At 54.5% G+C, this 26,419-nt stretch overlaps 1 protein-coding gene across 4 annotated transcripts in view; it reads right to left on the reverse strand.

Moving 5' to 3' along the window:
- ZNF609 (zinc finger protein 609) overlaps nt 1–25,787 on the reverse strand; it is a 68,325-nt gene extending 42,538 nt beyond the window's left edge. For 2 of the 4 annotated variants that reach the window (XM_086757298.1, XM_086757301.1), the window contains exons 1-2: nt 25,560–25,787; nt 9,345–10,209 (exon numbers count right to left, since the gene is read on the reverse strand). In XM_086757298.1, coding sequence (XP_086613424.1) covers nt 9,345–10,091 — 747 coding nt within the window. In that variant the 5' untranslated portion in view covers nt 10,092–10,209; nt 25,560–25,787. Of the gene's footprint in view, nt 1–9,344; nt 10,210–10,515; nt 10,727–25,559 lie in introns of those variants that run through there. The other 2 variants (XM_086757300.1, XM_086757299.1) reach the window with 2 other exon arrangements.
- Nucleotides 25,788–26,419: the final 632 nt, after the last annotated feature.

The following is a 26,419-nucleotide window of genomic DNA, read 5'->3' on the forward strand; positions in this document are numbered from 1 at the left end:
CAAGGGCGGGGGAAACTGAGGCATGGAGGCTTCAGTGCCTGCATAAAGGAAGGGTGGCCAAGAGCCCAAATGGCTCTTCTTGCTCCCTTGGCACCAGACAAAAAGCACTTTTGAGTTGTATCACATCCCATCCCCTTAACAAGATGTAAAACGTGGCAACCTCCATGTCACGACCAGAATTAAAGCTTAGGCCGGCAAAGCAGCCTTGCTCTCAGCATTATTAATCACAGCACGCTTCAAGAGACCCCAAGTGAACGTGGGCCAGACAATATTTTAAAATAAATCTAGACACTTACCGAGTTTTAAACCAATTTCAGTGTCAAGCACAGAGGAAACATCAGCAGATATGAGCACGTGCGCTTACCACACCATATAAAAGCTTTGTGGTTAATGTCTTCCTGCAAAGGGATTTATCCTGTCCGCAGCATGCTGGGATGGAGCCGGCACTGTTCAGCCGGCCAGGGACAAGGCTGAGGGCAAGGCGGGAGGAGAGATGGACGGCACGGGCACCACAGGCCCTCTTGGATTGAGTGTTGCTGGCCAAAGGGAGTCCTGCAAGAGGCTGGCGGCCAGGCAGAGCCCCCCAACCCCTTACACCACAGCATCGCCCTGGAAAAGCCCTCATCACCAGCCCCAGGCAGCATCACCGCTGCCCACGATCCTGTCCATCCCAGCGGCACAGCACGCCCACCCGCGCCAGCCCACAACCTGAGCTCACCCTAGAAAACCCCGAGCGTGTGTGTTTACATCAGATCAGTTCCCTGATCTGGTCCGTGGGCAGGAATGAGTAACACAGACAGGAATATCTCCAGCAGATGTTGTCACCAAATACAACATATCGTCAGGCTGCTGGTGGCTTTAAATCATTTCAGAGCCCAGCGACTTCTTTCCAACCCTGGGCTGTGTCTCCCCAGCTCTCCAACTCCAGCTGCTGGCTCAACATCTACAAAACCTGTGGTGGCTTTCCCCTTGCAGCCCAGTGAGGTCTCCAGCTCCAGGCGTTGCTCACCACGAGGTGGAAATATCACAAGAAGTCATCCCAGAAAGTCCACTACAATTGCCAGCTGCCTTTCCTCCTGCACAGCGGTGCTTGCCTGCCATCTGCTCTGAACATCTGAGCAGCCTCTCACCCGGCACATCCTCAAGGCTGCCTGCAATGAGGACTCACAGGTAAGATGGATTTTACAGCTCCAGCCTGAAGCATCCTCAAGAGCAGCAGCAGAGCAACGCAGCATGGCAAACATTGGGAAAGCAGCGGCACAGAAGACATCATGCTTGCAGGTAACCAGGAAAAGGCAGCAAATCCCCAACAAGCCAGCCTCGAAAAGCAGAGGAAGGGAAAAGCAGGCAGCGCTTTGCTCCGCAGCCCTTTCCAGCAGCCTCCCCGGCTGCCAGGTGGAGGAGCAGCTTTGCTCATTAGTGGGTTATTCCTGGCACACTCCCCCTGTATCAGCTCCCAGGCAGGGCCATGGGAGCAACTTGGCAGGTTTTGAAGCCTTCAGGGTCGCTCGGCGCTCAAGGCGCGTGAATCTTCCTTTAAAGAAATCTCACTGAGGCAGATAAATGGTGCTGGGTAACTGGGGTCATTAGGCTAATAAGCAGCCACAGCCAGCCTGGAAGCAAAGCAACAAACACAAGAGTCTACCCAAGCTGGTTAGCCTCAAAATCTGACCCATCTCAAGCATCTACCATCTCCATCAGAGGAGAAATCGGGTCCATGAGTCAGCAGGATCAATCACCCACCGGTTGTTTCATCAAAATCTCTAATCAAAGCGTCAGGGGAGCAGATTTGCAGCTCGCTCATGCCAAGGAAGCAGTGAACCAACCCCACTGAGATGGAGTTGTCCCCTCTCTATCAGCCTCCTCGTTAGCACTTTGTCATTCTGCCCTCACACTTCAGGAACGGGAGATGTTTTCTCCGCTTCCTCAGAGTGGCTCCAGCCTTGTCCTTGACGGGGACCCATAGGTCCTGCTTCCCGCTCTGGTGGAGTTGGGGCTGCATTTTGGCACGATGACCTATTAAGCAGCATACGGCAACGCCAACGGGTTGGGCATCAAAACTAACTCATCCCTTAACTAAGCCTTCCTAACGCTGCCAGTCGGGAAAGCAAACAGAGGTAGATGCAATTTTTCCTACATAAAACCTTCAGAGGTGGGATCAGCTGAAACTCCCAGCCTCCTACATCTAGCAGTTATTAAAAAAAAAAAAGAAAAAAAAAAAAAAAGAAAGAGAAAAAAAAGCTCACATATAAATAACCTCTCAGCAGGAGCCAAAACTCAAAGACTAACCCCACGGTTTTAAGTGAACGAGGCCAATTTCCTCCTTTGTAGCTCTTGACACATGTTGGCTGCGTGCCGCCTTCTTGCCTTGTTCCTGCAGCAGAAGGCTCCGGGCAGCGGGTCTGGGGACGATAAGGAAATGAGTGGTGTAATTCCCAAGGCCTCCCAACACAGCCCTGTCAGCAGCTCTGGAGGCGGCCGATTCCAGCATGGCTGGAGAAAAGAAACCACAGCAAGAGGAGCAGGCAAGAGCTGGCAGCTGCCTGCACCCCCCCCCGCCACTTCCCTGAGCTGCCAATGCCGCTCCGGCTGCCGTTCCCCAGAAAGAGCCAAGCCCTGTGAAGCGAGGGGTGGGAAGCAGCGCTGAGATGGCAGAAAAATGGCTTCTGCCCAGGGTTTTTGGTAAGAGGGGGTCTCTACTCCAAGCGCTCAGCTTTCTGAATGCCTTAAAAATTCCAGGGAAAAAGGAATTACAGATTTAACGCCAGCTCTGAAGGGATGGACGGGGTGAGCTTTGGAGGGGCTGGAAAGCAAAAATTGTTTTCACTGAAACGCCTCCACTGGGAGTTTCTCCACTCAAACTCTGGCCCCAAAAATAGGAAACCCATGCTGGGCGCTACCCATCACATCTGGGCCAAAAATCACAAGCACAACTTTGAAGCAGAAGGCTGGGACCAGCCCACAACACCCTGTCCCAGCTTTGTCCCACACCAAGTGACTCAGCTTCCCAAACCACCATCTCGAAGCAGAGGAACCCTCTTCAGCCTCACCTCAATGAGGATCTCGGGTCAGAGCAGCTCAGGTTTTGCTGAAGCCTCGTGTCAAACATCTTGACATTTGGGGTGGGAAAGGCTATTTTGGTGTGTTGAGTTTTTATGCAAGTGCAGAAGGCTCTCAGCACGCAGAGGGCTCGAGCCATTGGCACACTCCCACTCCTTGGGGAGCTCGGCAGTCAAACCACATTTGAACAGTTTTGTATGGGAGCAAGACAGAGTCGTCAGCGGAGGGTGAGATCAAGTCCTAAAAGGATGCACAGAGAATAGAGCTGGAAGCTCTAAGCAACATGAATCAGCTGTGCTGCTGTACTGGTGCCACCACCAGCTAGCAAAGGAGAAAAGGACAGCTAAGGGACACTAAGGGACAGCAAGAAGCTGGCGATGGCTGGGATACTGCAACAGAAGAGGCCACGGCAGAGCTGGAGATGTCTACACCCACCAGCAGGATGATGCAAAGCAGCAGCACAGGATTAGTGCCACAACTCCACGGCACGGCGCAAGGAGCTGCCTGCACCATCAGGTTGAGGCCAAGGCTGTGGCAGTCTCTGGGCTCTACACAGAGCATCTCTCTGAGATACAAAGCTGGAAGCAAATGCAATATTCAACATTAAAACAACCCTAAGAGTCTACAGCCATCTCCCATCGGGCTTGGACCTAGCACAGCTACTGCCTTCTGGTGAGATTTCACCTCTTCAAGCTGCAGTCATCTTAGCATCTCTTCATCCCAACACTTGCTGCTCCATCCACCACCAAACCTCATCCCTCCCACCAAAAATAGAAAGAAATAAAAAAACACAACCATGTTTCGATTCTAGGGAAAGAATTAATTGGTGGGGGACACCTAGCACGTGGTTGGGGATGTGGGGGGGGTGTCATCTCACATACAGATGAGGCTGCTACAGTCAAAACCGTAGGAACGGCGCTGAAGACACCATGCAGGCCTGCCTCTATGGATTTAGGGGAAGAAGGTCTGCACAGATGACACCAAAGCCACATTGCAAACTGCCAGATGAGACATCGGCAGCAGGGAGAGCCCAGGGATGTACTTCCGGGGAGTATTTCATTTTTGGCAGCTGCTACCAGCGTGTCATATCCACCCCAGTTCTTCCACCACCCTCTGACCTCCCAGCCACTGCTCAAGCACCACCTCCAACACCAGGCTGTCCTCCCACAGAACCAGAAATGTATTTTCACACCAGCTTTGGGGGCCATCCACTGCAGCATCCCCCACCTTACAACATCCTCTCACTATCGGGCCACCCATAGCAGGGGATCTGCACTCTGAACACGCGCAGGACATAACCACACTGGGTTTGGGGAAAAAAATTCAGGGCAAAAAAATGCACCCGTAGCTTCTACCCCCTCTCCCGCAGAGGGACACAACCAAATCCACCCTCCTCCCTGCCCAAAACCGCAGCGCATGCGACCCAGAGAGGCTTTTCAGAAGAGCTGAGTCTCCAGCGGCTTCTGTTTGCCTTTCCCTTGTTCGCAGCAGCATTGCATCTGGACTCTCGTCAGAAAAGGGGGGGAGCAGGGGGGGGAAGAGAGAGAAAAAAAACCTGCCCTCCTCCTGCTGAACAAGCTCTCAATCAAAACAAAGCTGGAGCGGCAGCCAAGAGCTGGGAGGCTCTTTTGTTTAATGCTTAACATCCCCTGGCCGGGCCGGCTCGCCCCAGCGCGCCAAGGAGCAGGGTGTCGGGGCAATGGCACAGGCAGCGAGCCTGGCTGGAGAGGCGGCAAGCAAGCACCCACCGCCCCGGCAAACAGACCCCGGGGCAGCTCAGGGACACGAACGTGGCCGGCGGGGCAGGCAGCAAAAACCAGGCTTCCCAAGCCCAGCCGGCGCGGCTGCTCCGTGCACGGCCATTTTGCTGAGCATGGCTGCTCGCCCAGAGCAGCTGTTCCCTCCCGAACACGGGTGCACCCCACACACCAAACCCAGCTCGGCCCCAGTGACCCACGGCTTACTGCGTACCCACTCAGGGCCAGACCCAGCTGCTGGTCCACACGCTCCAGACACAGGTCCATCAGCACAGGCTCATTTCTCTCGCTGCTGCAAGAAGCGTTCAGCTCCCACTGCTGCCCCCTCAAACACCTTCCAGGGCTCCAGCAGCACGGGCTGGTGCACGGAGTTGCCCAGGTGCCGAATCACAGCCCAAGAGAAACCTGTGCCCGCGTTTGTCCCACCTCAGAGACCCTGAAAAGTCTCGGCAGGGTTACTGCCAACAAGTTTTGTCATGATCAGCCCCATCCCCAGTGAAGTTACCACTTGTGTCCCAACACACTGATGGCACCAGGTTCAAGGAGAGCGCGTAACAAGCCAGGGCATGCACAGCAGGAGGCTGGATACAGCCAAGGTACACACCTAGAAAAAGGCCGTTTGGGATATTCGGTTCTCAGGGCATCAGCCTGGAAAGCAACACAAGAGTCATGGGGTCACACCAGCAAAACACCTCCCACTGAGCCCACGGGCCACGTCCACAGGCTCCGTCGCTGCAATGTCAGACACAGGAGCAAGGGTGATCTCACCTGTGGACACCGTGCCAGCTCAAGCACCTGCAGACATGAAAGAGTGTATGAAAAAACCAAATAAATCTCTTTCCTACACCCCAGCAACGGCGGGAGGGCTGCAAAACCCTACCGTGAGTCATTTAAAGAGCACAAAAGCAGAAGGAGGGGTAAACGGCAAGCTGACTGTGGCACCGAAGCACTTCATCAAGGAAAAAATACTCGCTGCTAAAGTGCTCTTTAGTCCAGCCAAGGAGGTACAACAAAACCTCCTGGCTGGAGGCTGACTGCTCAACGCGCACATATGCGCAGGGAGGTCGCCTACCCCAGGCTGAAGCTGGTGGAGGGAGAGACGGTCTCCTTCTCCATCCTCCGATGCAGACTGGCCTCCCTACCCAGAACGGAAGTGGGAGCAGCACAGGGTTAAATAGAGGACAAGCTGCTGGAGACCAAAGGTTGGGCTGAGTCACATTGTGGCCGTTCCTGTTTCAGTCTGAGCAAGCTTCTCGCTTCCCAGCCAGGGTTTGTCCCCAGGCTTGCAGGAACCTGTCCCCTTCGTCCCCCCAAGGCACTCCCTGGAGGAGTTGCCCTCCCACAGCCAGCACGTACCTCTGCTCTTTGCTTGTCCTCCAGAATTTGTTTAGCAGCACCTCTGCAGCTTTCAGGAGAGAGGAACACCACAATGTTGCTGCTCACCTCCATCCTCCACCCTGTCCCAGTCACTGGCCTATCCTCAGACTCTTCTTCAAGCAATAAAACTGCTTTCCCACCCCTCACCATTCAGACACCTTTCTTCTTCTCACCCATGACTTTCTCGACCCAAAGGATATCATCTAGCTGTGCTTAGGAGGCTGACGAGACACAGTCAGCACTTCCTCCTGAGCCCAAACATGACACATTTTCCTGCAGACCCAGACCTTAAATCACTTCTCAAAATAGGGCTCAACCCCAGAGGATGAGCTTTCATCGACATGGTTGTAACAGAACTGGGACAAGTAAAATGCCAGAACTGTCCTCACAGGGCATCTGTATGGAGAACATAGACTCACAGAATGGTTTGATCTTCAAAGATCATCTAGTTCACCCCCCCTGCCAAGGGCAGGGACATCTTTCACTAGAACTCAAAGCCCCATCCAACCTGACGTTGAACACTTCCAATGATGGGGCATCCAAAAGTTCTCTGAACAACCTCTCACCACCATCTAAAACTTTTCTTCCTTATGTCCAATCTAAACCTACCCTCTTTACCTCCGTGGTTAAAAAAGTCTCTCTCCATCTTTCTTACAAGCCCCCTTAATATATTGAAAAGCCAAAGTAAGGTCTCCCCAGAGACCCTCTCCTCGCCTCTCCAACTGAACAACCCCACCTCTCTCAGCCTCTCTCCACAGCAGAAGTGCTCCAGCTCTCTGACCATTTCCGTGGCCTCCTTTGAACCCACTCCAACAGGTCCAGGTCTTTCTTGCGCTGGGGACCTCAGAGCTGGATGCAGTACTGCAGGTGGGGTCTCACGAGAGCAGAGTAGAGGGGGAGAATCACCTCCCTCGACCTGCTGGCCAGACTGCTGGTGATGCAGCCCAGCATGCGGTTAGCTTTCTGGGATACAAGGGTACATTGCCAGCTCATGTCCAACTTGTCACCCATCAGTATCTCCAAGTCGTCCTCCACAGGGCTGCTCTCAATCCATTCACCTCCCAGTCTGTACTGATACTGGGGATTGCCTCAAGCCAGCTGCAGGACCCTACACTTGGCCTGGTTGAACTTTGTAATGTTCAAAAGGGCCCATGCCTCAGGTCTGTCAAGGTCCATGATGTGTCCTTATAATCGCTACCTCGCTTTGGCATTTCTTCCTGCAGAGGGTTTCTGCAATTGCATCAGTGAAAGAAATAAGTCTTCATAGTGAAAATACAGGAAAAGCCATGTGAGGGACAACCAAAGGTCCAGTCAGTTCCTGTGCTGGCTCCTGGCTTTGACAGCAGCAGATGGCTACGAAGGAACAGAACAGCCAAGTGTGTCGGGATACTTCCCAAACTGCTTCACAACCTCCAGCCCTCCTCATATTTTCCCAAGCCAAATGACATTGCCCTGTACACCCTGATTAGTTCCTCCTCCACAAACCCACCCAGGTGCCCCAGAACATCAGTGAACTTTCACCATCCATAATTTTTTGAAGCAGCATTCAAGTCCATCATGCAAAAGGGTCTGCTCCTCTTCCTGGTTCCATTCACTCTGGTTTTGCTACTGGCAAGGATGAGAAAACAACACATTGTCTCCACACCACTCCTTAATTTTACAGGCTTCAGTTGCCTGCCCCAGGAGTCTTCCTCTTGAGCAGAGGAAGCATCGACCTACTTAACAGCTCCTCTCCTGGTGCCACCCCATGACCAACCATCCCCACCAGTCTTCTCTCCATATATGCACTATCGGAAAAAAAAAGACAAAACAAAACACTATCTCCCCAGCACCTCACTGGTCTCAGCAACTATCCCAAACCCACTGAGCACTCCCCATCGATCCTTTCCTGGCACCCAGCACTGTGACCCCCAAACCAAAGCAGAATTTCTCCTGAGGAGCTGCCGGCTGCAAACACGGCTACATGCACCCGATACTCCATAGCTTCTCTCCCGACACCCCAGCATGTCTTGATGGCACTAGGGCTGAGCCGCCCCAAACTCACACACGCGTGACGCTCACCCTGCACACGGCAAACATGTGGCTTCATAGGCACAGATTGGTGGCACGACACATGCAGCGAGCGCAGAGAAGCTTCTGCTCCAAGCACAAAGAACTCCACACACTTGAAGTCTTCCCCCATCCGCCCACAGAAATCACATCAGACACCGCAATTACTAAGAAACAAGCTAATCGAGCTGCTGCTCCAGCAGCCCTATCCAGAAATGGCTGCAAGCCAAACGCTGCTGGGGTGGACAGAGAGCTGTTCAGCCCATCAGCTGTGTGCCACTGGCAGGGCTTTTTGTGCCCCCCCATGACCTGGAAGAGCAGCTTCACCAGCTCAGCATAGCTGCTGCATGTTAGTGGAAGAGTGACATTAAAAAAATCACCCACAGCAACACATCGGCCTGAGGCTGATTGTCACCACAAGTGGGACAGAGCCCACGTACCAATGGCAGACCAAGAAACGAGGCAGTAAGTCCTGCCAACCCTGCACCTTGTGCTTGCCTGTGCACCCACGCAGATCCCACATTTACTAACGTGTTAGGTCTCCTCTTCTGCAAATGATGCAACCGCAGAGAAATAAATCCCTCAGGGAGCTGCAAGGAGCTTTGACACGCATGGTGAAGCCACTGGGAAGCAGAGCACGGCAGCCAACAGATACTGCCCTGTCCTGTTGGGAGCTAAAGCAGGCACAGGACTGGGACATCACCTTCACCCCGGGCCCTGGCTCCTCCCACAGAGCAACAGGAGTCAGAGAGGCACAGCACCGAACACAAAAAATCTCAAGGGTATGGCAGGATGGTACTCTGATGCACAGTGACTGCAGGCGATTTGCTGGTCCACAGGTCCCAGAAGCCAGGCCCGACTTGACCGGTGCCCTCCCACCATCGCGTTCAGACCCCAGCACATCACACAGCCAAACCACCTTCAGGTCAGAACCAGGAGGCACCAGCCATACACCAGCGTCGCCTGCAACGGTACAAGATACACGGTTCTGCTGAAAGCTCCCACTCCTCCATCACCCACAGCAGCACATCTCTGTGCAGGAGCAACCGCCGGGGCCGAGCAGCAATGCCACCTCCACCCATACCCCACCACCTTTCTTACCTTCTCCGACTTCACCTTCTTCAACTGTCGGCACTCACTTTCCCCATCCTCCAGTTCTGACTTAACTCCCAAGGGATTGAGCGCAGCTCCCGTGTCAATAGCTATACTCCCAAGCTGCTCGGCAGCAGCAGGCTCTGTCCCTTGGCCCCCATCATACTGTCCCACCCTCACAGCCAGGGCCAGGGGTTGCAGCACGCTGGGCTCCTTCTCCGCAGCAGCCCCTGCACCCTCACTCCTTTCCTTTTTGCTTTTGGATGAGCCACCGTCCTTCTCCTTCTTGGAGCCGGCCACGCTGCGAGATGCCTTGGCCGATTTCTCCGAGCCCTTTGGGGTGACGGCAGGCACCAAGCCACCCGAGTTTGTGCCGTCCCCAGAGCGTCCTTGTGCCTCCTTCTTGCCACCAGCTCCCTCGCTGGGAGTGAACAAGGAGGTCCCTGGGGTTGGCTTGCCACTGTCCTTTCCACTCTTGCTCCTTTTCGACTTGGATTTGCCCTCCTTGCCCTGCGGGCCCGGCACCGGGCTCACAAACTTGATGTTATCCGGTAGGGTTGCCACCGCGTTGGGTGCCGGGAGCCCCACCTCTTTGGAGCCCGACATTTCCAATTTCTGCTGATCCTTCTCCAAATCAGCGTCCAGGTCAATGATGAGATTCCCTACGCCAATGTCCCATTCATCCCCGCTGTCATACGTCTCAACCGGGTTCGCATCGATTCCTTTCCCTCCGGAAGCTCCGCTGCTCAAGGACATCTTAGAGTTAACAGCCCCTCACGGTTCAAGGCTCTTCCCTGCCTCCACTCCCTGGGGGTCACCTATGTCCTCAGGTGGCTTCCAGCGGTCGGGGTCTGCCCAGGTGACGGCATCGCTGCTGGAAGGGAGAGCAAAAGAGAACAAGGTTACACACACAGAGCGCCAGGCAGGCAGATCTGCCTTCAGCAGCAGCCACACATGCAGGCAGGAGACGTTCTGGGCAGGGCAAAAGCCCCCAGCCTCCCAAATCCCCCATTGCACGGCATGCAGCAGCATCCTCCTGCCACCCCCCCAGGCTGGGGACTGCTCCTCAGCCGTCCCCGCAGCAGCAGCCATCTGGCACCCGTCCCCCGATCAATACCAGCCCTGCCAGGTCACAGCTCTCGGCTCCAACAAGACATTACTCACACGTTTCCCCGCTCACCATTTCCCTCTGAATTATCGAGCGCTGCCCCTGGGAGGGAGGATTGATTCCTCTCCTGCCGATGCCACCCGGGGGGGAGGGCTCCTCTCCGCGCCAGACTCGCTGTGAGGGACAAGAGCCGCTCACCAGGGAAGTCAAGTGCCTTGGTGGGAAATAAATCCCAAGCTTCAGAGCGCCTGTGACAACTTGGGACGCGTCCGAGCGGCCGCTGAAGGCCAAATGGCAGTGGGAAGCACAGGATTGCCATCCCACATCTCCAAGCAGCACAACACGGCACCCAGCTTTAGGATCTTAAACTGCCATCACCTCCGGTACGATGAGCCGTGTAGCACACTGACGGATGGGAAACCAAGGCACAGTTGCACAAGTACCTGATCTTACCTGGGAAGAGAGAGACCAGTCGTACCTGCCTGCGCTGTGGCCAACCCCAGCTAGCCCAAAATTTCACCCCCCAGCTTCCCAGCCCCTCATGCTCCCTGCTCCCAGATGCACTGTCTGCTGCCCCATCCTCGGAGGCAGCGACGAGGGGAGGAAAACAAAAAAAAGACACCCACGCGCAACCTGAACAAGCGCCGAGTTGCTCGCTGAGATTAGCTCGTGGCAATTACACTGACGAGACATAATTAACACATGAAACTGCTTCTTCCCAGCAGCCACCCAGCCAGCTACTCAGCCCCAGCTGCCCGCTCTCCAGATCTCTTAAGAAATCCTTGACCACCCATCTGGACAAAGCTCCTCTCCAGCAGCACTATCTTCCCCTTCCCTGCCGAGCTCCAGGTCTGCCGGTTCCTGGTACTATTTACAAGCAACACTTCAAAAACAGGTGACCTAAAGAGAAATGGGGGGAGGGGGGGGGGGGGGGAACAAAACCAAAACCCACAGCACTAAAAAAACCTCACACACGCACAAATTTCTTCAAACCCCAGCAGGCAGGAGTCTGGAAATCAGCTTCATGGTGCGTTTCCAGAGATGCAAACACTGTAAAAATGCCAGGGATTCTTTCATCAGACAGGCTGCTGCAGCCAGACCATTTTCCATCTGCTCCCCACAACATCCTCGGCTCTGTACAGCTAATAATCCGCTCTCTGACAGGTCATTACGGAGATTTTTAACCCCAGGAGCCGGGGGGCTAGCACGCAAGCTGGAAATGAAAAGCACTGACCTCTCATTTCAGCAGCAGAGAAAGTGCCGAATCAGGAGATCACTTTGTGCACCAGAATCACTAACGGCTTCCCAAAGCTGCACCACGTTTCTCTTGCGTCCTCCTGTTCCTCTTCCTCCTGCCCCAGCACCCACTCCCCAGCCCCGAGCCAGGGCATCCAGCCCGGCTCCATGGACCTCCCTCTCCAGAGCCCCTCTCCAAACCACCAACGGGGCCAGCGATCGGCAGCAACCATCTCATCTCCGCACAGCGCAGACCTCCCCGGCTGGTGCGTGTTGCTGCAGCCAACTCCCTTTGTGCCATGGATCCACAGCGATTCCTTTGTCCAGATGGGGAAAGTTGGTTACATGGTGGATGAACCCGATTTTTAGCTGGTAGTGACCCCTTCCAGGTCCAAAGCTGAGGCACAGCGTCCAGCCACAACCGTGCCAGACAGGGCTCAGTGACACGGTGCTACCGCACAGAACCAGCACACGCGAGCTACCAGGAAAGGACCGGGCTCAGCCTTCAAATTCAAAGCTGCCTACCCAAGGCTGGAGCATACAAAGGGCCGCACGGCCAGCTGGGGTCAGACAGACAGAGGGACCAGGATCTGGCCTCGCAGTTGCAGGAAGGCAATGGACAATCCGCAGGGTTGTGACAGGCACAGCATCTCCCGCTCACGCAACGCCTCCATGACACTGGCTCGGCCAGCACTCAGCTCACACCGGGGAACTCGCCTTGCTGTTTTAAGTGTGCATACATACATCTGCACACACGTAGACATCACCAGTATTTATATACACAAAATAAGGAGAGCAGATGAGCAGGACTTTGGTCTGAAACCATGCAAACAGCAGCAGCGTTTGCCAATTCCTACCACAACAAAAGGAAGACGGAGCCCAGAAGTTCGCTGGAGATTCGAGAGCCAGGAACAATCAAAGGGTTAGAAAACAAGAGGAGAGAAAACATTTACCCTATGGAGAAGGCATCAAGGGAGCCTGAGCTCTGCTAATGCAGAGGGAAGGGAACCGCAAACAGGACAGACGAGAACATGCTGCATTTGCAGGAGCGGAGGAAAGGCATGTCATGCCGAGAGCGGGACTGGGAGCTCAAGATGTGCCACCACGGGAGAGGGACTGGGACAGGGTTCAGTCCTTTCCAGCATGGAGCTGCAGGCTGGGACCCCGGTACACAATCCAGGGGGGATCCCCTGCAATTCAGCCATTGCACGTGGCTCTACAGCATTTCTCACAGCTCCCTGGAACTCCCATCCTGATCACCCACTTATCTTCTCCAAAGAGCCACTCTCGCAGGCTCAACCTCTGCAGCCAGAGGAGCGTTCTGGGTCCCCCTCCCACGCAAGACCCCCAGGGACCCCCAGCCTGCCACGGCATCGCTACTTCGGGCAGATGGGAACCCCTGGCTACCACAGCCCACAGTCCAGAGAAGGAGGTCCCTTTCCCACCGCCTGGTTTACCCAAGCTGGAGAAGCATCGGGTGCTATCCAGATCCTCCCCGCTTTCCTGCCGGGTGGGGAGTAACGCTGCCACAAATCACAGCATCTCAGAAAACAGACAGAGGAGATTGATTCAGCTATAAACGTGTCCTTCCCCTTACCTCCTGCCATCGCGGGATTGATCCCCGTGCAACATGAAAAGCATGTGCTCACTTGTTGGCCTGGAGACCTGCCAACAAAGCGTTTTAAGAGCAGTCCTGGAGCGCAGATCCTACAAGAAGACAGCTTTCTGCTTGGGAATGCTGCACACACACAGCACCAGACATGAATAATTCAGCTCCATTAGGTGCCGAGACCTCTACAATTCACATCTACAGGCTGGGACAGAGCCAACCGTATTAAGAGACAAACCTGAAAGTTCACTTTCAGAGCTGCAAACACACCTAGAGAAAGCTGTTCAAACAGAATAGCTCGCCTTCAAAAAGCAAGCGAGGAAACCACACGAGCCCTCAGGTCTTTGTGCTAAAACATGCGCAGGATGCTCGGCAGCAAACCCACCGAGCCTGCGCCGCTCTGGCTTTTTCTACCGGTTACCGGAGGCCAAGAAACCAAAGTGGGGAAGGATTGAACGCCCAAGGGCGGCGAGATGCAGGAGAAAGCTCTTCTCCTGGCAACAACCAGCCCACACGTAGGGAGACTGTCTCATACTCATGTGCTCCAGCCTGCAGCGCTCCAGGATCAGCCTCTGGTGGCTTCCAGACATGACCGACTGCAATTTTCACCCTGATTAACCTTCAGGAATGCCCGCAAGAAGGAACAGCAAGGACGACGGGGCGGAGGGGGGGAAATCTCCAGGACGCGGCGTTTCCTCCACCAGGGCACAAGGCAGGGAGCAGCAGGTCACAACGAGATGACTGCCCTGGCCGGGAGTGACCCCGGAGAGCAAAGAGACCCCTCCGCTCCTTCCCAGAGAGAGGCGAAGGCAATGCCGGTAGCGAACAACCATGGAAGAGATGCTGGCCGTCCCTGCTTGCCAAGACCCAGAAGGGCTCCCCGCAAGCCCCCAGCCCCGGTCCGCCAAGGCAGCGGCACGAAGGGCCGCAGTGCCGAGGCCCTTCCTCCTGCCGCTGGCAGCCAGCCGGCAGCTCTCCCCATACGCTGCCTCCACACAAGATCCCTTTTTGTTTCTTTTATGACTAAAGAAAGTTGGGGCAGAGCGGGGGGAAACACGCCTGCCTTTCCCGAGCCGCCGCGCTCGCTCCCCGCTCGGCTCCTGCCACCGCATTTGTAATCCCCCAGCTGGGCTTGTTTGGGTTAGATTTTTGTTAAGTAACTCTCATGTCTTTTCTGCAGGCTTCTTTTTAAGATGTTCCCCTCTCCCCCGCCCCCTCTCTCTAGAGATGGGGGAGGGAAAAAAAAAAAAAAAAGAAGAGAGAAAAAAAGAGAAATGTTGAACGCGAGCCAGCTGGCACACACAAGAGGAGACGGAGAAATCTGCACAAAGGAGCTTCCTCACTCACTTGCTGCTTTCAGCTCAAGAAATCACGCAGGGGAGGAGGGTTTGCTCTCCCCATACATCAATCAAGCCGTAGCAGACAAAGGAGATTTACCATGACACCCTCCAGAACTGCCACCCAACGGGGGCAGGATCCCTCAATCGCCTGCGCCCGGCAGGAGTCCGAGCTGTTGCAAAACACGTCGAAGCGCAGGGCTTCAAAACAAGCTGTTCAATGTGGAATTAAGCAAGATTTTGAATGGAGGAGCTGCACTCCCATCTCCTCGCTCACACAAGGAGCCGGGAGAACTTCGGTGGCTCTCGGGACCAAGCAGGACAGCGCCAGCAAGCTGCCAGGAGGGAGAAGGCTGAACCCAATTTGAATAAAATGGAGACACCCTTCTTTTTTTAATATGGAGGTGCACCCCACCAAGACTACATCTTCCAGCATGCACTGCAGCCAGAGCGCCCAGTCAGATGCTGAGAAACTTATGCCCGGACTCCAAGTTTCCGTAGGCTGAGCCTTGACACTGGAGATGAACCTGACACAGGCCAGCGCTTGAGTCATGAGTCATTTGTTGGCATTCTTGAGAAAAGCCTGAAATATTCGAGTGCAAGCATTACAAAAGCAGGACAGACGAGGTCACGGGAAGAGGCTGGAGACGGAGGAAGATGGGAGAAGAGAGGAAAGACCTCTTTGGCATAGGGGTGGCCAGGCAATCACCCTATCTGCAGCAAAACTCAGGAGATTTATCAGCCACAACAACCAGCCACTACCAAATACACTCAAGTGTCAACTCCACAGTCATGATCGGTCAAAAGATGCAGCTCAGATCGAAACGCAACCTCACGTCCACCCCCATCTGCTCATGACCTTAAAACACGACCTTTAAGGCAATATTCGACAAGACTGCAGCACACAAAGAAATCCAGCAAAGGCGTAGATACAAGATAAGGGCATGTGGTGCCAAATCTCAGCCTGACTGTGTTTGAAGAAAACGCTTTACCAGATTAGCTAAAACTCAGCATTTGCTTCCTATTGACACTTCTTCAGCCCCGGTTCCAGACAGGCATTGAGGAAACACTCAATCTAAGGCTGAAAAACCCAACGTTCTTGAACACAGCTCAATAGCAAAGCTGCCCTTGGCAGAGCCCCTCACCTCCCTCAGCTCCCAACAAGCCAAACAGAACCAGCAGCAATATCACCAATACGTGACGTACACAAAGAGGGGGAAAACAAAAAGGAGGAAACGTTTCAGGCCTTCCATCATATCACGAAACAGGGAGAACTGCAACAAGCTCCTCTTTAATCCTCCCATCACTCCTGGAAGCGTCATCACCAAAGTCTCAAATTTTTGTTTGTTCTTGCCTTGAGAGCCTGCAGTTCTCCAGATTTACAATTATTTGATTTCGATGTCTCTCAACCCTTGCATTTTTTTTCAAGCTACCTACCTCTGTACTGAATAAAACATGACTCAGATTTCCTCCGCCAACACACAGGGAAGTCCAGAGCTTCATACTTCAAGAAAATGAACGGCATGAGAAACATCACTCACGTGCACGTCCTCAGTTCAAGCAGGAGGCACATCAATACCTACAGACCTGCACAAAGGCACCAAACGTCACTTCATTTTGTTCTCACTTGCTCTCCGCTGAACCACACTGCTGGAGTCACTTCTCCGGTGGGAAGCTGAGCAAGCACCATCGTTACACACAAGCAGGAATACATGTGTCAACATGACTCAAGTCGCAGAACTGTGGAGCAGACCAGGTTGGAAGGGACCTCAAAAGGCCACCTGGTCCAACCTTTCATGGCAAAGGGAGCACAGACAAGATTATCTACTACCCTGTCCAGTCACATCTTGAAAACCTCCAGTGATGTGGACTCTACCATATCCCTGAGGATATTTTCTCAGTAAATGATTGCTCTCCCTGTAAAAAAATTTCTCTTATTTTGAGATGAAACCTCTCCCGGTGCAACTTGTATCCATTGCCCCTCGACTTCTCCTTGTGGCTCCTTGTGAAGAGAGAGTCTTCATCCTCTTAGTAGCTGCCCTCTAAGCCCAGCAACTTGCCTGCGTGCACAGCCCTCCCACGGAGAGCTGACGGACCGCCTGCCAGGCAGGAGCCAGGTTTGCAGGAAGGGTCACAGCGGTGAGATAAAGCAGCAGTATGGAGTAGAGGAGCATCAAGCACAGCTAGGGCAAATGTGAGCCGTGCCAGCGCTTCATTATGACTTTCATGGCACCATCCTGTGCAAGTCACATCCCCTTCCCAAGTCTCTGCCATGGAGATAAGCAGGTAAGAGTAAGCTTCAGGCTTGGCTGTTCCTCTGGACACTGGCTGGCTGTAGCCTGCTCATCTGAAAAACCACCAGCCTAGATCTCTTCAGCAAGCATGACCTTGCAGACTTCAAAATCTCTGACAGCTGAAAATGGCCAAGAGCTTTCTCAGCAACCCCAGCGCTCAGATCCACATCCATAAACATAAACTGGTGCCCAGTGCTGGGTTGACCTTGGCCGGGCGCCAGGTGCCCAACAAAGCTGCTCTATCACTCCTCCTCCTTAGCTGGACAGGGAAGAGAAAACATAACGAAAGGCTCACTGGTTGAGATAAGGACGCACCAACTACTATCACAGGCAAAACAGACTCGCCTTGGGAAACTTAGTTTAATTTATTACCAATCAAATCAGAGTAGGATAACAAGAAATGTAAACCAAATCTTAAGAACACCTTCCCTCCACTCCTCCCTTCTTCCCAGGCTCAACTTCACTCCTGAATTCTCCACCTCCTCCTCTCCAGTGGTGCGCAGGCACGGGGGTTGTGGTCAGTCCATCACACGTTGTCTTTGTCGCTCCTTCCTCCTAGGGGAGGGGACTCCTCATACTCTTCCCCTGCTCCAGTGTGGGGTCCCTCCCATGGGAGACAGTCTTCCATGAACTTATCTAACGTGCATCCTTCCCATGGGCTGCAGTTCTTCACAAACTGCTCCAGCATCGGTCTCCCACAGGGTCACAAGTCCTGCCAGCAAACCTGCTCCAGCATGGGCTCCTAATCACGGGGTCACAGCTCCTGCCAGGAGCCTCTTCCAAGCACAGGCTTCCCACAGGGTCACAGCCTCCTTCAGGCATCCGCCTGCCCCACCGTGGTGTCCTCCACAGGTTGCTGGTGGATCTCTGCTCCTCTGTGGGCCTCCATGGGCTGCAGGGGGACAGCCTGCCTCACCACGGGCTGCACGGGAACCTCTGCTCCGGCGCCTGGAGCACCTCCTCCTCCTTCTGCACCGACCTCAGTGTCTCAGGGCTGTTCCTCTCACTATATCCTCACTCCTCTCTCCAGCTGCAATTGCTGCTGTGCAGCAGTTCTTCCCCCTTCTTAACTATGTTATCACAGAGGTGCTACCACCGTCACTGATGGGCTCAGCCCGCTACCGAAACCTTGCCACGCAGACCCAATACACGCTCTCAACATTTGGCTGGGAAAGAGGAATTGAAAAACCTACATGCATGGGAGAAAAAGCATTCAGTGGGTAAAACAACAGTCAGCTTCCTTCCTGCAAGCTCAGCCCTCTGACCTCTCCTGAATTGGGGACGCCGAACAGGGATTCACCCCTCACCGTTGCGTCTGCACACTGGAAAACAGCACTGTGTAATTGCCGTGCCTAGATCTGCATGTGATGGTTTAACAATCACTAAAATTACAGCCCCATCTTCACCCAAAGCCAGCCTCCCCCCACGTGATCCCTACGTGCCACCCTGCGTGACTGCAGGTGTTACAGCGTCACCGACACCCAGTGGGTGCCTGGCAGGCACGGGCAGCGATGGCGGAGCAGAGACCTCACCGCAGGGTCTGGCTGTCAAAGGCTGACACATGGATCGTTGGCAGCTACACTGTGGCAAAGCAAAAAGCAACCCTGTGAGCAGCACCCAGCCAGGATTACCTCGGAAGCACTTCAGATGAGTCTGAGCTAGACAAGCCGGCGTGCTACGGCTCATCGGAAGTGCTGCCGGCAGCACCAGCCACGGCTTAGGTGCTCTCCTAACGCCGCAAAGCCTGTCCTTGTCGAACCCAGCCAGCCAATGCCACTGCTGGCTGCCGCCAAAAACAACATTAAACACTCAAAACAGGACATCTGAGCAAATCTGTTTGGCACTGAGGTCTGCATTGCGATGCGTCCCACAGGGACACACGGGATGAACGCGGGGTTTGAGTCTCCTTTGAGCAGAGAGCTGGTCTCCACTGGGAAAGTGGAGCAGCCATGCGGATTTAAAACCAGCCTGGCTAAACCCTTGCTCACCCCAACGCAGACGTGAACTGATTTATGAGAGGCTTAAAGAGATGTGAATCAGTGGCCTGTCCTCACGCGCAACCTAGAAGGGGATAGAGAGCACATAAAAATAACCAAAAAGGCTTACAAATTTCAGATAAAGCTCTGCACAGGCTGGAAGACTGCCAGCAGCCTGAGAAAATCAACAGAGAGAGGAAGTAGCAAGATGGATGTGACCAGGAAAGATCCCCAAAGTATCAGTCACGGAGATGGGAATAAAGAAGAGCTGGCAAAGACCAAAGACAATCAACAGGCATAAATAACTGCTGGAGTGAGCGCCAGAAAAAAGGAGCTCGCCCTTTTCCCCTTGCTCGCCCAATGCCATCAGCAGGGTTGCAGGAAGGCACTCACAGTTTCGACAGTGGCCCAAGCTCCTGGGCATTGGTGGGAGTAGAGTGGGCGCCTCTGAACCGGCCATTTGTACCGTTCGCTTACGGGCTTTGGAGGTGGCAAGGCTTCTTGGTTCACTCCCAGCCACCCTAGTATCCCTGCTGCCCCCAACCCCATGGTGGTCCCAGTCCCAAGCTGGGGCTCCCACAGCTGCAGCCACCCAGGTTTCCAATAAGGATCACCCTCCACAGAGGTACAGCAGGAAAGGGAAACCACCGGTTGCATTGGCAGACGCAGGCAGGGCTCCACGCCGAAGTCAACGTCTCATTTCTGGCTTCTCCATCCAAAGGAAGAGCGCTGGAGTGATCCCAACTGAGTGGTGCTCAGCTGAGCCGCAGCTCCCAGCCACAGCTCTACCTTGACAGGAGAGGGGTATGTAGCAGCGCAATTTGGAGAGGACAGACGCTCACTTGCTCACTCACAGGCTACTCCAAGATAAGGGGGAGCTTCTGGGCTTTATTTTTCCTTTCCGGAGAAGAGCACACAGGCAGCCTTGGCTGTTTCCCAAGCTTCAGAAGAGGACAAACATCTCTTCGCTGCTCCAAAAATGAAGGAGCCGCCACTTCACCTATTAATGCCTTTAATTCCCTTCATTCAATAACCAATTAGGGCACCTTGGCTACAGAAGCTAAGGCTTCATTTGCAGCAGAGGACCATACATGCGGCTGTAATCTCTCTTGCTGTCAGGCCATCAGCCTGGGAACACTTCGGGAAAATCAACCAGGCTGCAAACTGAAGGAGGAAGGTGTCTGCAGACAGGAACAAATTCAAGCACAGCGAGTACCATGCCAATAAATACCTTTTTTTTCCCTTCCCTGGGAGGGATAATAAATAGGTGTATTTCACAGATTAATAAAGCACATTTGCAAAGCTATGATATACATCAGAAAGTTGCTAATTCACGCTAATGACCCATTGCAAATTGCCGAATTTTGTGAATTAGCCAGCATGTAAAGGAATACAATGAAAAAGAGCAAGAGCCATGGATCAAAGCGTACTTGGCTTATTTTGGTAGTTGTAGTTCACTTTTAATTACTTGTGGCAATAGGTACAGACAGAAGGGACAGATTAGATGTGAAATTAAAAAAATAAACAAACATGAGATCTTCAGGACAAGAAACCATGGTATCAGCTCCTAAATCTTTGGGGAAGGAGCGGTAACTCTCCTGGAGATTAGCAAGTCCCTACCTCTTCAACTGAATTCATTACACACCTCATTTTCACTCCTTTAAAAGCTGCAAAGCAGAATCCTCTCCCGGGCCACCCTTTCTCCCACTGGAGCCAAATCTTTGGACTTGCTTGAGCCAGGAACGCTTCATTTAATCAAAACCACAGGCGGGCTCTGAAAATTTATCAAAATCTTTCTCAAACTGTCTTGTTTTGTTACCAATAAATTGGCGTAACTACACAAAAAGCTGAGACATCACACATGCTGTAGCACTGTACAAAGTTGTGATCCTTCCAGCCCTCAGAAGAGCAGTCGAGTGGGCCCAGGAACAGCTCGGAGGGAAAATTTGATGCCACAAAACCATTCCATGCCCACAATCTGCTTGGGGAAGGAGCAGCATAAAGGGACGACGCTATCTTTTCTTTTTGTTTCTTTTCTTACTCCATAACCAAGGAAATGAATTGTAGAAGTTGAACATTTAAATACAAAATATCAAGATTCTCCTGAAAATATCCTCATTCATCCACAAAAATGCCCTTGCATCCTTTATACCCTCTCTCTACACACACACACACACACACTCCCCTCACACAACATCTGGGCTGACGCTTAACCAGCTAAGCCGGTAATTTTTGTGCACGTGAAGGACACTCAGCTGCAGCAAAAGCAAAACAGCTTCTTAGGTTTCATCTCAAAAACAGTTTTTCAGCAAAACTCAGAAGTTAAATAGATCTTTCCTTTAAAGAAATTATATTTAAAACAAAACAAAAACAACAACAAAACCAAAACACACCCTGTGGCACCAGTTGCTTGTAAGTTTCCCAGACAGGCAGCCCTCCCGTTTTCTTTACCAAAGGACAATCGGAACAAAATCTTACGCCGTCCTCTGAAACCACATCACTCCACAAGGCACTGAACCTCATCAGCAGGAAAGCGCATTTTCAATGAAATTTCATGGCAAAAAAGCCACTTCCTGCTGGGATATCTTTTTCCTCCCTTATCCAAAACCAAGCAGCACCCCTTCCTCATCTGAGCCAACCTGGCACGGGGACGTGGAGCAGACGGGCTGCTGCTGAGGTGGCCAAAGCTCTAGTTCAGTAGCTACACGTGGCCACCAACGAGCTCCCAGGGCAGCCGCAGGCTCTGAGGTGGCTCATCTACCTACCCTCGCTCTTACAAAAGACACTTCGCAACCAGATGAGCTCCTCGACATACCCCTACATCCCCAAAACCCTGCTGGAGTCAGGCACCCCCACACAATGGTATCATCCTCTCTCCAGCCACTACCACTGCAGCACAAGCATCCAAGTTATGACTTTCCCAAATTAGTGGGCAAGCTGTGTGGGGAAGGGACTGGCTCTCCCCATACCCAGAGACCCCACATGCACTTGACCCATGCCCATGAAGCAGCAGAAGAGGCATCACAGGAGAACTGCAGACAACCCAGGCCATCTCCAGGTGCTTCAGGTGCTTCTCAAAAAAAAAAAAAAAAAAAAAAAAAAATCTCTCCACAGACCACCATCAGCTGTGAAGAAACAGGAGGCAGGTTTGGGAACGCAACTGCAACTCATGACCGAAAGGCTGGGGGAGCATCAGTCCATATTCTGCAGCAAGCCCACAAACATAAACACAGACTTCACCTTGAACTTCACCTTGAACTCAGTGGGAAACCACCCCATCTCCTGCGGACTATCCAAAGCCAATCCGTTCACTGCGTACAAGCAACCGAGCACAGTTAAACTGTCACCAGCTCCTGGCAAGGTCACCAGCAGCCTCACCTCCTTTCGGTAGGGAGCCGGCATGTGACATGCTCCCCGCGAGCATCTGCCTGCTCACTGCCTGTCCCCGAAGGTCCTTGCCTCCAGCCGGAGAAGCAGGCCAGAAGCAGCAGTGTCAACACTCAAAGGGCATAACTGCACACGCATGACATCACACATCCCTGAAAAAACATACCTGGGACCATAAATACCATCTTATTTACATAATACTCCGGATAAAGGGGACAAAGAGGCTTACTGCATTACATCTGGGAAGAGTATTGCATCAGCGCCCAGAGGCCCTAATCCAAATCGGAGCCCTGCCGTGCAGGGCAGCAGGGTCATGGCGAGGTGCATCCCCGCTCCCAGCCCATCCAAGGTTGAGAGCAACATGACACAGCCCAGCTCTTCCTCTTCCCTCCAGGAGTAAGCAGACAAAGATCTCTTTTTAGGCAGCATACACACGGAAAATACCGAGTAAATCATGGCACGGGGCATGACACGCGACGCTGGTCCCCAACGGCCTTTCTTTCATGGCTGAGCCCCGGGAGCGTGATCCCAGCATGGATCTTCAACCTCTGCCATGGCATGGACACAACTCATGGACGTTGACTTTGTTTCCGTAGGGATGCCCACGTGTAAGTGCTAGAAACATGAGGCAGCTTCCAGTTTTCTTTAATTTAGGTAATTAAAATTTAAAAGATACTGTAAATATAGTCTGGAGGCAAATTTCAATTCAGCGCAGCCTGGTTCTCAAAGAGAATAAACCAGACAGGGCGAACTCTGGCCCTTCCTTCTTGTTCATACATAATAAAGACACACAAGCTGCTAGGTAGCTCCAACACAGTGTAAGAACCCCTCAACTGCCTTTAGACTTTGCGGGCTCTTTCTTCCCGAAAAAGTCACATTTTCAGCTAGCCTAACGATTTAAAGGGAAAAGCTGTAGAGGCAGCAGAAGCAGATGCCGTGCCCCTTGATGTCCGACAAGTAGGGTGCAGCGAACGCGACGGGACTTTGCAACCCTGCAACTGCAGAGAGGGAGAGGTTATTTGCGGTTGCCACCCAGCCCGCAGCACAGGGCTACAGGATGAACTACCCTTATTCGCAGCAGCTTCTCCCCCCAACAAAATAACACCATGTTCAGCATGCGCAGAGGACGCCGCAATAGGATAACACGTGTATTAAGAGACACTTGCGTGCAAATACGCGCACGCACCAGCCCCTCCGGCTACCCAGCAGCTTAATGGCGACTCACAAAACACACAGACCCTCCACTGGAAACCAAGTCCAAGTGCCCAGCTTGAAAAAAGGGGAAAAAAAAAAAATTAAAAAAAAAATCCCCATGTCCTGGCCATACTCAATTACAGATCATTACAACTTGCTTGATAATTAATTTCCTCCGGTGGCTGTAACTGGCTCGGAGCCCTTGTCCTCAACGCGAGGCCAGTTTAGGTGAAACATTAAATCCTTGTCCTTTCGCACCTCCGAGACAGCCGCGCTCCCGGTGCTGAGCACATCTCCCTTCTCCAGCGAGCTGTATCCCGCAGGGAGAGGAGAAAACCTTGCAGGATGAATGAGGGCATAAAAGGCCAGGGATTTTTGTTTCCAGACCAAAACGGTTTCAAAATAATAAATTATAAATTATTTCTGGTCAAGAGCTAATCAATAAAATAAGCTGACTGGATTTTTCAAGTGCCGTGCGTGCGTGGTCGTGTACTGCCAACAAAGAGCTAGAAATGTGCAGCATAATCCAATGCCGGAGTCATCACACAAAGCGTGGAAATAGGTTTTCCTGAGGATGTCCAGGCAAGGAAGGCTGCGAGCAGCCGTGCTGCTCCTGTGCACGCTGGAGCCCGAAAGCCAGCCCCAACACCGGCATCCTTCATTCTTCTGGAGCAGGGGGAAAAAAAGGCTGTGAGCTCTTCAGTGCGTGCCACGGAAAATGTGCGTGTTGAACACCTCCTCCAAGGGAAAGGGCCTTCCCAGAAGGGGGGGAAAAAGAAAAGAAAAGAAAGAAAGAAAGAAAGGAAAAAAAAAAAAAAAAAAAAAAAAAAAAAGGGCTGCTGGGAGATGGAAGGGAGCCAAGTCTGGCAAAGCAGACCTGAACCTGTGACCTTCCCCGCGCCGCCCTCACCTACAAAAACCCACAGCCTTCACGGGACGCCTCGCCACAGCCACGTTGTCACCCGTGGTGTCACCCCCACCAGCGGGGTTCCCGAAGGATGGGTCCCCATCACGCAGGGGCCCACGGGCTCTCAGCAAAGGGGAGTGGAGAGGGGCTGGAGGAGCTGTGCCGTCCGTGTTTGCCCCCCCTCCAAACACACACAGACAACCCCTGCTTGCTAAAACGCCGTCGGAAAAATTTAATTCTGTGTGATTTGGGCCGAGAACACCCCACGAGGGGCCGTACCCCGCGCTCCGAGCACCCCAAAAGGGCTGGGGTGCACCATCCCAGGGGGAACCAGTCATCCGACCCCCACGCCCCCCCCCAGGGGGGAACCAGCCCCTCCAGCCCCCACGCCCCCTCCTCGTGTCACAGCTGCCCACTCGGAAATCCCATCCCCGCTTCCTGCCACCAGGGCCCGGACACATCGCCCCCCCTGCAGCCCTTACCCCCAAACCTGCCCCGGCGCTGACCCCACACACGGGGGATTCCCCCTCCTCCCGCCCCGCGAGGGCTCCGTGACGCCCCCCCACGCACCGTGGCGGTGAGACACGCGGCGGACCGGTCCCTAATCGCCCCCCACCCCACCCCACACACGGTGAGCCCCCATCACAGAGACCGGTGGGGGGGGGGACGGACGACGGCGCCCCAGGCCCAACTGCCCAGCGGGTGCCCCCGGGCCCCTCCCCGCGAAGAGGGTGACCCCCGCGGTGGCAGGGGGGTGACCCTGCACCCCTGGGGGGGCACCCGTCCCCACAGGTCCCCACACGCGGAGGGGAGGGGGCGATCCCAAAGATCGGGGGGGGGGGGGGGGTGTCACATAACCCCGTCCCAACGGTCACGGAGGGGCCGCCCCCGGGTCACGGGAGGGGGCTTAAACCACGGGGCGGGGTGGGGGGGTAAGGGCCGCAACGAGGAGGCGGGGAGGGTCCCAGCCCCAACAGCCGCGGGGGGCGACCCCAACGGTCACCGAGGGGGGGCGAACTCAGGCCACAACGGTCGCGGAGCGGACGAATGGCCCGGGCCCAACGGCCACCGGAGCGGGAGGGGGGCCGGGGGCCAGGCCCAACGCCCGCAGGAGATCCCTCACCGACGCCGCCCCCCCTCACCCGCGCCGCGGGGCCGGGCCGGGCCCGCACTCACCCGGCTGCGCTCCCGTCCCGGGCGGCCCTAAGTCTCCTCCATGAGGGCCGCCTGGCCGCTCCCTCCGCTCCGCCGGTAGCTCAAGGGCCGCCCGCGGGGGCCGCCATGCCGCCCGCGCCTGTGGGCCGCGCCGCGCCGCGCAGGCCGCGCCGGTGTCCGCCTGGCGGGGCGGGGCGGGGCGGGGCGGGGCCGGGCCGGGCCGGGCCGGGAGAGCGCTCGGCTCCGCTCGGCTGCGCTCGGCTCCGCTCGGCGGGGACGCGGCTGCCCGGAGCCGGGACCCGACCGGCAAACCGGAGCGGGCTGGTGCGGGGCGCGACGCAAAACCCGGAAGATGGAACGCGGAGCGGGAGGGCGGAGAGCACCGCCCCCCGGCGGGGAGGAAAACCCGGCGCGGCGCCGCCCGCACAAACGGGAGCGCCGGGGCCCGGCAGCCGCTGCCGGAAAACGCGGAAACCGGATCAGGAGCCGGGGCGCAGGAGCGGCGGGGAAAGCCCGGAGCGGAGTATTTCTTCCCCTGCGGAGCCGGAGCCGCCGCGGTATCAGCTCGGAAAGGGGCAGGAGACCTTTTGGGGGGGTTTACACGCTGTGGGGTATCGTGTGAGATTCCCCCCGCCCCGGAAGATCCTCCCACGGCTGCACCGGCAGCAGCACCGGCCGCCGGTTCGGCTCACTGGGCCAGCACGAAACCATCAGGCTGGTTTTTGGGCAAGGTACCGCTCAGGAAGACCTGCGGGGAGCGGGCAGGAGGGGGTCACCACCCAGGATGCGCCCTGGGGTACCCGCATCCACCCTAAAAACTCATGAACTCACTCCCCACGCAGACATTTTTCCTCCCCAAACAGGTTTCTGGCACTGGACAG

This window comes from Chlamydotis macqueenii, chromosome 12 (genome assembly GCF_036417535.1).
Source record: "Chlamydotis macqueenii isolate bChlMac1 chromosome 12, bChlMac1.mat, whole genome shotgun sequence".
Lineage (NCBI taxonomy): Eukaryota > Metazoa > Chordata > Aves > Otidiformes > Otididae > Chlamydotis > Chlamydotis macqueenii.